Source organism: Furipterus horrens, unplaced genomic scaffold (genome assembly GCF_987537825.1).
Source record: "Furipterus horrens unplaced genomic scaffold, mFurHor1.1.pri manual_scaffold_1, whole genome shotgun sequence".
NCBI classification, from domain to species: Eukaryota; Metazoa; Chordata; class Mammalia; order Chiroptera; family Furipteridae; genus Furipterus; species Furipterus horrens.
Genome location: NW_028327171.1, coordinates 33,626,292 through 33,639,766, shown reverse-complemented (window position 1 = coordinate 33,639,766; position 13,475 = coordinate 33,626,292). Strand labels below are relative to the sequence as shown.

At 44.7% G+C, this 13,475-nt stretch overlaps 1 protein-coding gene across 1 annotated transcript in view; it reads left to right on the top strand.

The window, feature by feature from the left end:
* SLC7A14 (solute carrier family 7 member 14) overlaps window positions 1-13,475 on the top strand; it is a 49,604-nt gene that overhangs the window by 31,099 nt on the left and 5,030 nt on the right. Inside the window, exons 4-6 of the mRNA XM_090273814.1 lie at window positions 1,278-1,424; window positions 4,334-4,542; window positions 6,391-7,268. Of these exons, the coding sequence (XP_090129940.1) occupies window positions 1,278-1,424; window positions 4,334-4,542; window positions 6,391-7,268 (1,234 nt within the window). The remainder of the gene's footprint in view (window positions 1-1,277; window positions 1,425-4,333; window positions 4,543-6,390; window positions 7,269-13,475) is intronic.

Here is a 13,475-nt window from a genome sequence, read left to right as displayed (position 1 = left end):
GGAGAGACTGTAGACGAGACCGATCCATTTCGCAGATGAGCAAAGGTTGCTTTTGAAGGTTTGAGATTTTCAGTATTGTGATGTACCTTGTAAGAGTTCTAGTCTTTATGTTTTGCTTTTTACTTATTGAGAAGTCATTGGAAAAGGTAAGAGTGAAAATTTAGGGAGAGAGATCTGCTTGGCCTGTGTTTTGAATTTCATTATTTATAAATTGAATGTTCAGAAAATTAAATAGAGATCCAATCTACAAAGAGCCTCCCTCTTGGACCCCTGGCTAGAATTTAAATGCTGCCAAGTCATCTTACCCCATGCCCACAAGTCCAGAAAAATCCCTTTTACTTTATCCTAAAAGGACATCCCCGAAAATTCAGAGAGGCACATTTTTTACTTTCAGCTGATCGTGAGGACACTAAGGTGGGGAAACTTCACTTACACTTCAGCAGATTCTTTGAAAGAAAGTAACACCCTCCTCCACAGAAGATTTGCACTGACACCTTGACTGATCAAGTCCCACCCACCTGTGGAGTCACGTGTGCTCCTGACAGACACCAGTAGATGTCACTGGATACCACCTCCTCTGCTTTACACCACCTCAGACCTCAGACCCTTTCCTGTGTTGTAGCAAAACTAGGTCACTCAAGCTCCCTAAAAAAGCAGAAAAATCAAACCATCTCTACCTATCTTCTCATAGAAAACAACAGAATATCTGAAAATCTTTTATTTCATTTCAAATCTAGAAGTTACCATAGAGATGATCTATCAGAGGCACTGGTGGTAATTTGGGCAAGACAATTCTGTGTGTGGATATCTGAACCCACTACATTAATGTCAGAAGCACCCATCCCATGTCTCTGTGACAGTCACAAGTACCTCCCTCTATTTACAAACACCCTCTAGCAGTAATCATACAGCCCCTGGTTGTGGTTGAGAAACCACTGGATAAAAGCACAGAGTTCCCACAAGACCTAGGGATGGCCAACTTAGCGATGTTTTTTAATAACCCCATTTATCTCCAAAAATGATCTGAATGTGTTGAATGACTTATTTTTATTTGAGCATAATTCCTATCTCCATTTTACACATGAGGAAATGGCCCTGTGTCACACAGCTAGAAAGTAAAGGGGACCAGAACTGGAGGGTTTAGCACAAGTCCCACCATATTACACCCTCTACCACTCAGTAAAGACTGCCAGGCACCAGGCAACTGTGGGTGCCATGTGTCAGGCCCTGGCGCTGCCCTGACACTCTGAGTCTGACAGATGTCATCATCCCTACAGGTGCTGCAAGGAGCAGCCACATGTTTCTACGCTTTCATTGGTTTTGACATCATCGCCACCACTGGAGAGGAAGCCAAAAATCCCAACACGTCCATCCCTTATGCTATCACCGCTTCCCTGGTCATCTGTCTGACAGCCTATGTATCTGTAAGTGCCAAATGCTTGTGGGACCCCCCTGCTGGCCTTTTCATATTTGACCTTAACATGTGGCTCTGGGCCTGGGTTCCCTTCTGTCAGGAGGAGATCCCTTCCTGTGCCCTTGGCATTTGTATGCATGTGTTCATGCTCTCTATACCCTCACCCATGGATGAAAAGATGAAAATCAGGACTCCAAACTGGAGACAGGAGAAGCCCCAGGCCCTCACCTCAGCCACGGCCTCTAATTCTCCATCCCTGACTGCCCTACACAAGTGCTCTTGGTAGCCACTGCTGCCCAGGATGGTGTGCCAGGAGTGGGCTGCCATCCAAGGAGCTCAGATCATAGGCTGGCAGTAACGGGTGGGTGTGCAAGCAGAAGCATTGTGGGCCTCTGTGCACCCTCCTCAATGCCCTTCTGTCTTCTGGGAGCTTCCCAGCAGTGGGGATTCGAGGCTCCCCCAGAGTTGGGAGAGAGTACATTGTCCTCTGGAGACGCTCTTCCCCTACATCTCAGAGGGAAGTGCAATTTCTTTCTGCTGTTTCTTCTTTTTATGAGAGCTCAAGCTCTCCCCTTAGGCTTTCCCTGTCAAGAGTCATCTTCAGAATGAAGCCTTCAGCCTTGGGTTCTTAGAATCCCTCCCTGAGACACCCCTCATACTTTGGATGTGTCACCTCTCAGCCCCCACCCTAGAATTTCTATCACAGAGCTAGTTCAGCCACATCCAAGATCCCCTTCAGCCTGGCAATGGAGAGAACCAGGTGACAAGCCAACAGGTGTGTGCTTACATAAATACCCCCAGGCCCCGAGGGTCTCATTCACTTCAGTCAGGACAATTAGGAGTCAGCAGCTGGGGTGTGCCCTGTAAGCCCTACAGCAGGAGCAAGCAAAAAGCACCTCTTTGCCCTCCCCCAGGAAAAATAAAATCTTCAGCAACCAGCTAAAGAAGCCAGGCCAATCGACCATTAAAGCAAGCTGCAAATCAGGATTGTCCTGGAAACCAAAGGAAAACGCAAGAGCAGCTTTGGATATGGTTTATAGAAATTCAGTTGCCCACCCAAATGTTTACTGATAGGCCATTTATCACCTCCCACTATGCATACACGTTACAAGTGGCTTCCTCCTATCTATAGACTAATTATCCCTGCAGACAGTGTTCAGGGAGGGGCAGTGGTGTGGGGGGGGGGATCAGCAGAGACACTCTGCTCTGCATTTCCCCTCCTAGTCCTCCCTCATACCTTCCCCTTCTCCAGGAGGCAACCCTTGCAGCACACACAAGAAAGTTAATAACCATACTTCCTTCTGTAGAACAGCACTGTATAGACTACAGAATACTTCTAGGCATCAGAGAAGGAAAACTCTGACTCCAAAAAACCTCCGCTGCCTTGCGGCATACCTCTTCAGGGGAAAGGCTAAGGGAGTAAACCCCGACAGAAAATCCGGAGCCGGAGTCCCTAAGGCGGTTTGACGTTGTAGTCAACACCGGCAACTCCTGCGGCGCACCTGAAGCCAAGCTGTATTGACTCCGTCTTTCCCTTGGACCCTTCAGCTGCGAAGAGAGGGGGGGTCTGCTGCATGGGCAACAGCAGACCCTCCATATCACCCTGCCCAGGCTCTGTAGCTTCAGCTTCACTGGAGAGGACACTCCAGCGTCATCGCAAGATGTCGATTCAACACGGGAGGAGACAGATACCGTGTCACTCCCGAGTCGGACTGCACAGCCATTCTCGGCGGTGCAGATAGACTCTTAAGAAGCTACACCATCGTCTCTCGAGACGGACGGCTGCCGACGACGACGACGACTTCTAGGCATCCACCAACTCTTTGCCTATCTTCATCTAACGGGGGCTGGAGACTCAACACAAATTACTATAAGATCAATCCCACTCTCCTCCAGCCCACCCCACCCCACTCCCAAAAGGGACATTGCAAGAGGAGACATTGCTAGGGAATATCTGTTTAGAATGCACAGGCCTTAGCCATTCTCAGGAGCTGTCTGGTCCTGTGCTGGCCAGCAGGATGCCATTTCACCACAAGGAAGAAAGCCAAATTGCTGGGCTGTGGTAGTCCATCCCGCTGTGCTTCCTAGCAGCCCATGGCTTCTCTGCAGGATCTTGACTCCTGAGGAAGAGGCAAAGAAATGATCTAGAAATGCACCCCTCTCTCCCTTTCAGGCTCTGAACTCCCCTGACCATATGACTGGTGGCTCCATTACCTGAGGCCAGTTCTGAAGGGAGGAAGATAGGTCCTGGTTAAGTGATTCCTGATTAAGCAAAGCCATGGTGGTCTCATAGCCCAAAGTAGGACTGGACTCCACGCAATGCCATAATTTGTTAGCCTGCCTGGCTCCTGGGACTGAGGTACAGAGAAGAAATGGAAATAGGAGTCCTTACCTGGGTCTTGTCAGTTTATTGGCTATGGGTCTCCTACAAATCTGTCTTTGGAGTTTTGATCTCTGATCTTTGGGGTGATTGGGGAGTGCTATTAAGACTCTATAGGACCCTGAAAGTATAAAAGAAGGGAGAGTCATGTCCATGGTGGCAGGGTGCTCATAGTCACTGCCAGACCCGGTTCCTCCCACCTGGTACTGTGTGCCCTTCATTGAACTGTCAGTGTAGCTCTATTTTCATGCGGCCAAAATCCCTGCAGACTTATTCCTCAGATATGAGATGCCCACTCAAAGATATTGGAGGCTATCTGGTCTAGCCCACTAAATCCACATGGGGGAAGAAAATACTGAGAGTGAGAGCACCAGAGGCCAAATGATTGCTCCACAGAGAAGGTACGTGCCAAGAAGTGGCAGATTTAACTGCCGTGCAGGCCTCTGACTCTGGGCCCCGGGCTCTGGCTCTCCTATGGGACATTCATCCATGCTGTCGGTCCCCTCTACCTCCAGCCACATTTTTTCTTGTTTTAACAGGTGAGCATGATCTTAACTCTGATGGTGCCATATTATGACATTGACACGGAATCCCCACTCATGGAGATGTTTGTGGCTCACGGGTTCTATGCTGCAAAATTTGTGGTGGCCATTGGGTCGGTGGCAGGACTGACTGTCAGCTTGCTGGGCTCCCTCTTCCCAATGCCAAGGGTCATTTATGCCATGGCTGGTGATGGGCTCCTTTTCAGGTAAGGATTATGCTCCGTGAAGCTGATTCTGTTCTGCCATGCCTGCACCAGGAGAATGTCACCCGCTGTCAGCCCGACTGCAATTTTGATGTGAATGCCTGTCACATAGACTGTTGAACTTGTCGTATATCCTAGCAAAGAGTTTGAGTTGAAAGAGCTTAGTCCCTGAAATGGCCTCTCGGTTTGACATTGGGTACCTCACTCTGGCACAAACTGATCTGTTCCTCTAACCACCCCCTCTCCTGTTTGACATTGTATGTTTCCTTGTAAGACAGTGGGTGCCAAACTGCAACACTGGCTGTCCTGCAGAAGGAGGAACCCACCCCGAGACATCTTGAGGCTTGGTACTTAGCCCTCCCTGCACAGCCCTTCTGAAGCTGAAGAAGTTCAAAGTTATAATCAAGGAAAGAACAATAAATGCCCTCTGAATAGGACCTAACAGTAGTACCAACAATCGCTACCATTCATTGAATATTTGTGTATCCCAGGTGATTTGTATATAGTATCCTATTGAATTCTATTTTGCAGATGAGTGTACTCGATGAGTATTCTCAGACAGGTGACAAAAAAAAAAAAAAAAAGAAAACTTGCCTCAAATCCCCCAGTTTCTGAGTGGAGGGGATAGGATTTAAATCCAGGACTGTCTGACTCCAAAGACCAGACATATAACCACACCAATCTAGTGACACTTCCAGCCTTTTAACTTGACCATGAGGTGGCCTATTTGGCCACAGTACAGAGAGGGTGTGTCCCCATCTTGTGGTTCTTAGTGCCCACCATGTGAGGGGCTCGCAGGGAAGACACTGTCATTGTGCACAAAGGAAAAAGTAAGCCCTGGAGAGCATGGAGCTTTCAGGGGTGCAGAGGGATCCAGCTCAGGGACTTTACCTCTGCCATTGGCTGTCATCTGGTGCTCCAGTTCCTTGACCTATCCACTGAAGCCATCACCAGGTCCCAGTGGCTATTTGGGGAGCTGGACAGATCAAGAAGAATCTGACCCTGGTAGAGGTTTGACAACTTCACACACTCTAAAGCTTTTACTGCTGTCAAAGAAAATCAAGAGGAAAAATGCTAGGGAGCTCCAAGCACAATTTATTGTCTTATGAGAATCCTGAATATAAGGAAGGAATGGAAGAGGAGGGATCATGAAGAAAGAGAGCAGGAACCAACTTAAGGTCCAAGGAGCTGCCAAGGAAGTAGCTGCCGTTCAACCACCTTTGTTGGTCTTCTCCAGTTGGTAACTGGCTGAATTTAGGCTACATTAACTGCTGTGCTATTTTACCAGCTAAATCCCCGTGCTTTTGATGTAGAGCGGTGCTTCTCAAGCTTTGGCATAAATCAGACTCTGGAGGTTTTTCTAAAGCATAGTTTGTTGAACGCCACTCCCAGAGATTCTGATGTAGTAGCTCTCAGGTGAAACCTGAACTTGTGTATTCATCACAATCTCCAAGGCAATGCTGGTGCTGCTGATGCATGGGCCACACTTTGGGTAACAAAGGTCTAGGGGGGCCCCAAGCAGGTATATGACTTCTCCAACTATCACTTCTTTCCAGCAAAGCCTGGGTTTCAATTTAGGTTTCTGAAATAACTCCTAGATTCAATCAACCCTTTACATCTCATAATTGAGTAGGATCTTTAATAAAATGTTTGTCTTAAAATCAAGGAAATAAAGTGAATTATTTTAAAATTACATTCCAGGGACCAAATTCTGGGGTAGGAAGTGCAGCCTTATTTAAAGCAGGAAACCCAGAAGTCAATTGGAGGGGCAGGACCAGGGGGAATTAAGCCATGTTAGAGTCCATCACCATCTGTAGCTGACTTTAACCCTGTGCTTCGTTCACCCTCCAGGTTTCTGGCTCATGTGAGCTCCTACACGGAGACACCAGTGGTGGCCTGCATCGTGTCAGGGTTCCTGGCAGCTCTCCTGTCTTTATTAGTCAGCCTGAGGGATCTGATAGAGATGATGTCCATTGGCACACTCCTCGCCTACACCTTGGTCTCTGTGTGTGTGTTGCTCCTTCGATACCAACCAGAAAGTGACATTGATGGTTTTGTCAAGTTCTTGTCTGAAGAGCACACAAAGAAGAAGGAGGGCATTCTGGCTGACTGTGAGAAGGAAGTATGTTCTCCTGTGAGTGAAGGGGAAGAGTTTTCTGGCCCTGCCACCAACACATGTGGGGCCAAGAACTTGCCATCATTGGGAGACAATGAGATGCTCATAGGGAAATCAGACAAGTCAGCCTACAATGTCAACCACCCCAACTATGGCACTGTGGACATGACCACAGGCATAGAAGCCGATGAATCTGAAAACATTTATCTCATCAAGTTAAAAAAGCTGATTGGGCCCCGTTACTATACCATGAGGATCCGGTTGGGCCTTCCAGGCAAAATGGACCGGCCCACAGCAGCTACAGGGCACACGGTGACCATCTGCGTGCTCCTGCTCTTCATCCTCATGTTCATCTTCTGCTCCTTCATCATCTTTGGTTTCGACTACATCTCAGAGCAGAGCTGGTGGGCCATCCTTCTGGTTGTTCTAATGGTGCTGCTGATCAGTGCCCTGGTGTTTGTGATCCTGCAGCAGCCAGAGAACCCCAAGAAGCTGCCCTATATGGCCCCCTGCCTCCCCTTTGTGCCTGCCTTTGCCATGCTGGTGAACATCTATCTCATGCTAAAGCTCTCCACCATCACATGGATCCGGTTTGCCGTCTGGTGCTTTGTGGGTAAGCAATTTCCTTTAGAGCCTTGAAAGTTCCCTTTTAAGGCATTGAACAGGCTTATCCCAAAATTACCTTCTTGCTGGACTAGGCATCACCATTGAAGAGAAATCTGGCTGGTTCTATGGATCTATGGACCCTTGCTGTCTGCATTAGAGCCAAGAAAGCCGGTTGTACTCTTTCTGCCTGTTATGGTCTTGGTCATTGGTTCTGAAGAATGATGCTAATCAATCCATCACTTCATTAAATATTATTACTGGACAGTCTTCTTATGGGTAATTAATACCATAAAAAGTCCACTTTACATGAATCCATATTTTAAAAGGGCAGGGAAAGGTTGGTTGACATTCTATCTTATAAACTAAAAATTATGAAAAAAAGTATTTTACATTTGATAAAATATAATTTTTTAATTAACAAAGTATAAATTAAGTGTGGATTTTTTGGCATCATTTTTTCCTGACAAAATTGCATTATGGCACCATTTAACATCCCTCATTTCATATTGACTTTCATAAACTATTCAAGAGTTTTCCATTTTTTCCCAAGGTCCTTTCTTTATCCTTTAATATTCCAATCATCCTCTTAGGAAGTACCCATCACACCATCTGTTGTGTAACTGATATAGCTCTGTTAGGTCCTCAGCTTAGGATGTGAATTAGAGTTGCTCTCTCTAAACTCACTTTCATTGCCTTCAAGATCTATACCTTTCCCAAGATTTCTAATTTTTCTTTGTGACCTACTTATATTATTTGTATCATATCTATGTTAATAATCACTGATGTTTATGAGATGGCTGGGGATTGGTGCTAGTGGTAACTTGAGAGGAATGTTTAAGTAAAAACTAACTTTAAAGCTCTTTAGTTATCATTGTTATGTTCCCTACACAACTTGGTAACCCTAGCATCTCTGGTAACAAATACTTAGCTAAGGAGGATACTTAGGTGCTTTGAGGAATAGGAAACTAATATAATAAGTGACCCCTGTCTTAAGGAGAGGCAAGACAAATATGCATGAATCCACTAGCCTGGGCAAGACAGTATAGAGACTTATCGATTAGTAAACCATCCACTTCTCGAGGTCAAGGATATGAATGTTCAACATTGTGCCCTCTGTACCTGGAATATATAGTAGTGCGTGCCTAATAAGTACATCTCTATGACTTCAAAGTACTCTTCAAAGAGAAACAGGAACTTCCTGTCACAATAACTGGAAGGGACTTTGAGGAGGTAGAATTTGAACTGGACCTGTAAGGTAAGGTTTAGATAGAGGGAAGTGGGTAAAAACATAGTACTCAAAGAAAAGTGTCTGTGTCTTCCAGCAGATGCCTCACCTCTGACGGCCATTCTGTGCCTTCCTATAAGCATTTTGTTTCCAGACTTCACTATTCTAGGTTTCATCCCTTCGTAGACATTAGGGGGATTTCTCCAGAGGACAACACCACTTACTCATCAAGGTTTTAACCACTTATATGATTTATTCACAATCTCTCTTCTATGTTTAAATATTTTCCCACTGAACATGTAGCTAAGCAATGGAAAGATTCTATTATGGGTAGAGTAACTGAAGTGGATAAAAATATTTTAGTCACATATTTGTCAAATAAATGAAGGCAGAGACACAAAGATACGTGATTTATAAATTCATTGGTAGACTATTAAAACTGGAAAGGGCCTTCAATAACTAATTTAATGTTGCCCACAATGTGGTAACCATTTCATTGCTAATAGTTGGGCTTATTTTAGAGAGTATATAAGTGAACTTTTTAAAATATTATATAGTTATTACACATTTTCACATGTACTAGAAAAAATACACATACATAAATCTGGTGATTATTTTTAAATTTAAAAAGGGAGTGAAATTAAGAAAAACATTAGTACTAATAGAGGTGCTATATGAATTATAGTAATGTTTAACACATATAGCACTTTTCACATATCAGCTATTATTCTGAGGCTTTACATGTAATAACTTATTTAATCCTCACAACAATATCCATTTTACAGATGAGGAAAGTGAGGTATTTAACTGAGGTCACATTGCTAGAATATAACAGTCAAAATAGAACTCAGGTAGTGTGGGTTCAGAGTTCATAGAGCTACACTAAAAAGGTGATAAATAAATTACATTTTGAGAACCACTAACATAGCTCACCACCTCCCCAATTCCTCTCTCTCAATTTCACAGATGAGTAAACTGAACCTCCAAGAGGTTAAATTAACATGCTCAACGTCAACAGGAATAACAAGAAGTTATTCACAGAGGTATTGCTACAATCCAGTATTTCCATGCTCAGATCTGGGACTCCTACCTCGCTACCAGGGTGCCTCTCAGCAGACCTTTTAATTTGATCAGAATGTTTGATATGTAGCTGGTGTGGATTAACACGTAACATCAGGGCTGGCTTCCTGGGCATAGGACCTATACAGTCACCCAGGACTCCGCACTTGGTTGAATGCTCTGTTGCTGCCTTCTTGAATTTTTTTTTGTCACAAGAGGCTTCATGATTTCATTTTGTGCTGGGACCCACAAATTAAGTAGCTGGTCCTACATAACATCTATGGTTTCTGGAATACCAGAGACATTTTACAAAAGTGGTGAGGTGGCAGGGATCTTTGCTTTTGGAGTCCAACATCCCTGGGGTTCAAATCACAGCTCTGCCACCTCTGTGTCCTGTGACCTTAGGAAGTTCACTTAACGCCTTTGGGCCTCAGTTTCCAGTTTACTCATCTGTAAAAATGCAGATAATTTACTAGCCTTGGTCTGGTTGCTCTTTGAGGCTTAGAGAAGAAAATATTGGGGGAAGCAATGAGAGCTATTTCTTTCCTGCTTTGCTTTTAAAAACCTAAAATGATTCATTGTCCCCTAGACTGGTTCTCACATGCCAAAGTACAGCCGTGAACCTGTTCTGACTCAGGCTGCCCTCCCAGTTATCAGACGGGAGAAAACTCCCAGAGAGCCTTTTGTAATCTTGCTGATAGCACAAGCTTCCAGCTCGTTCCAGAAACCGATACTCCCTGACATGGGAGGATGCCACCCTGCAGCCTGGGACTGGCCAGACAGAGGGCACAGAAGCCCGCAGTTCCACAAGCACCCAGCAGCAAGCTACTAACTGCTTTGGTGTTGTGATCTTTGAAGGCTGGTGTACGTGTCAGTTTGCCTAGAACAAAGATATGCACACATCAGAAACACCTCAGTTGTTTCTAAAACATTCTATGTCCAAGATCTCCCCCACAGAGATTTTCTGATTCAGTTGGTCTGGTATGGCCAATATTGGGTATTTCTTTAAGCTCCTTCGGGTCATCTTAATACGCAGCCATGTTTAAAATTATCTAGAAGAGTGGATCTCCAAATGTGCTCCTGGACTAGCAGCATCAGCATCCCCTGGGAACTAGTTAGAAAAGCAGCTTGGGGCCCTATCACTACCAAAACAGAATCTCCAACAGCAATTTAGGTTCTAACAAGCCCTCCTGGTGACACTGATACATGCTCAAATTTGAGAGCCGCTCATCTAGAGAGAAGAATAAGATGATATTAGCAAGCAAGGCAGATAATTTAATTACAAAACCCCCTGTTTTTCAAAACAAGATTTTGCATATATAAAATGTATCCATCCCACAACCCCAATTTGGCTTATAAAATCTTTAATGATCTTATAGAATAAATATCCCACCTCTAAACTTCTGAGTCTCCAAAATGTCAGATTTTTCCTCTTAATCTCTATTCATAGTACAGTTTTCCTGGGGAGAAGAGATATTTTTAAACTGAGCTTTTTATGAAACATCAGGTACTTTTAAAAAAAGATTTACATAGTTAGGCTGAGTCATAACTTGATAATCTTCTTGCATACTTTTTTTTTTACCCAACCCTCTCTAAATGAATCTTAATTACAACATTTTTGTCACAATGTTTTGCTAAGCTTTGACCTTCAGAAGACACGACTCACAGAACCAGATGAGGCACAAGTCCCAGCAAGATTTCCCAGCACCTGTTTCTTTTCCTTCAGAAAAGAGTAGTACTTCAACAGCAAATATTTAATAATCCCACCAAAATGAGCACAAAGCAGGCTTCATTCTCTTTTCCTCTTAGCTGAGGAAGTTTTGTGAAGAACTCCTCAAGGAGTTGGCCAGAGTCTCAGGGGATGTGAGAACACTGTGGGATGGGATATTCAGGCCACTCTTCCCTACGGGCCATTATTATGAATCAATCATCTGTTAGACCAATTTGTGGGTCCCCTTAACCTGGGGGCTGTCAAGTTTTCATCTGAACTGTTTTCAGTCCCTCTGAAGAAAAACAAATTCATGCCTATAGATTTAGAGAACAGATAGAACTTGTGGTTTGGGCAATGGAGCCCATATATACTGTACTAAAACATAAATGTTCCAAAGGGAAGACACCATTACAGTCTCTGAGCTAGCATCCAAAGTCCTACTGGAAATTGACCAAAATAGCCATCGTGATGAGGGGAAGAGGAGGGAAAGAAGGGGACCGTAAACTGGGACTTGAGAGGGCACCGAGATAAACAAATTCCTAATGAGATGTCCTATAAATAAGTTTGAAATTCTCCTGTAAGCAGAAGAGAAAACCACTGCGCCTTCAACATCAGAAGAGCAAGAAAAATCATGAAGGCCAGGCTGAAGATGGCAACAGGGCCAGTGGGGTTCCAAGAAGGAGGGAGTGTGGAGGTGAATCCTGCAATGATCAAGGCTGCCCGCTGGCAGGGGTGCTGTGCAGGACAGGGAGACACACAGGGAGGAAGCAGCAGGGTGATACCATGGCTCTGCACCAAGGCAGCAAAGGATGAAGGGGGAGAGGACCATTGCAGCGGTGGAAGGCCCTAGGGTAGGGTGTGTGGTGTGCCTGGAATAGACTTAGAGCCATGAAAGGGTCAGTGTAGGGCTTCTTTCCCCCAGTGTGTGTGAGAGAGAGGTTCATTCACATTGTTGCCCATGGTTTTAGTTTGTTCATTCTCCTTGCCATCTAATCTTGCACTGTGGTAATACACAAGATATTGATCCATACTAGTGTCCATGGACATTGAGCTTATTCCCAGTGTGGGGCTGTTAGGAATAGAACCTTTATGAACATTCCCGTGCACGCATTTGGAGATCACACAGACACATTTCCCTTGGGTTTCTGTTGAGTTAGAAGTGGCATTGCTGGCTTGTAGTGTTAGATTTTTTAATATTCTTTACCAAATGCATTCTGTCTCATGCCCATTATACCCCTCAAATAAAATAAGGATCTCCAGCTCCATTTTGCCGATGGGAAACTGAGACATAAAGTAATGTGTCTTTATGTTAGATTATTTGCAGGGCCAGGGAGAGAGTCTTTTCATCTTAAATCTGCTCTCCCTGGTCACTCCATAGTAGACAAACCTGGTTGTTACTGCAATCAACAGGAGTTGTATTAGTATTGTAAAAAATAATCAGCAAACTGGGAGTTGGTGCGGATCCCACTGGATGGGAGGACACCTAGTTAGCATCCAGTCTTCTTTTCTGCATTAGCAAATGTCTGTTTTGGAAAGTTGATCTCAGAGTGGTAAAAATCAAAAAGCCTCTGGGCAAAACAAAGTGCCCCAGTTATCTGGGGTGGGCAGGGCTTCCTGCTGGAAAGTGCTCCCCAGGAAGAGGCAGCTCCACCCAGCCTGAGGTCAGGTGGCCCACCTCCTCTGCCCTGAGCTTGGAACTACATGCAGAGGATAGGAAGCTCCTGGGGGGCTCCAGAGACAACCACCACCTCCCCAACCTGAGTTTGTGCCTGCAGATGTGGAAACCTGCTGTTATCCTCCATTTCCAGGTCACCCAATCTCTTTTCAGAGTTAAGTTTTAGTTCTAGGTTTTCTCCCATATGATCCATAGGACCCGTCCTCCCACCCTCTCACTTGTAGGTTTGGAGTCATTTGCTTAATTATCACAGGATGGATCAACACAAGTAAAGCTAGATGGTATTGCCAACTCATGCTGAGGTGCCCCAGCATCTGAAGGCAGGCTTGGCATCTCTAAACCTTCCCAAGGCATTTAGGTGGGCTAGGAACAGCCCTTCCTTTAGACTCAAAAGATGTGAACTTCAATGCCATTTCAATCATTGATTGATTGTGCAGTTCTTAGCTTCTCTGGGATGATGGACAAGGAAATGCTTTTTTATAACAGGCTTTACGATCACAAAGTACTCTACTACATAAAAAAAAGTTCATTCAATTGCTGAAGG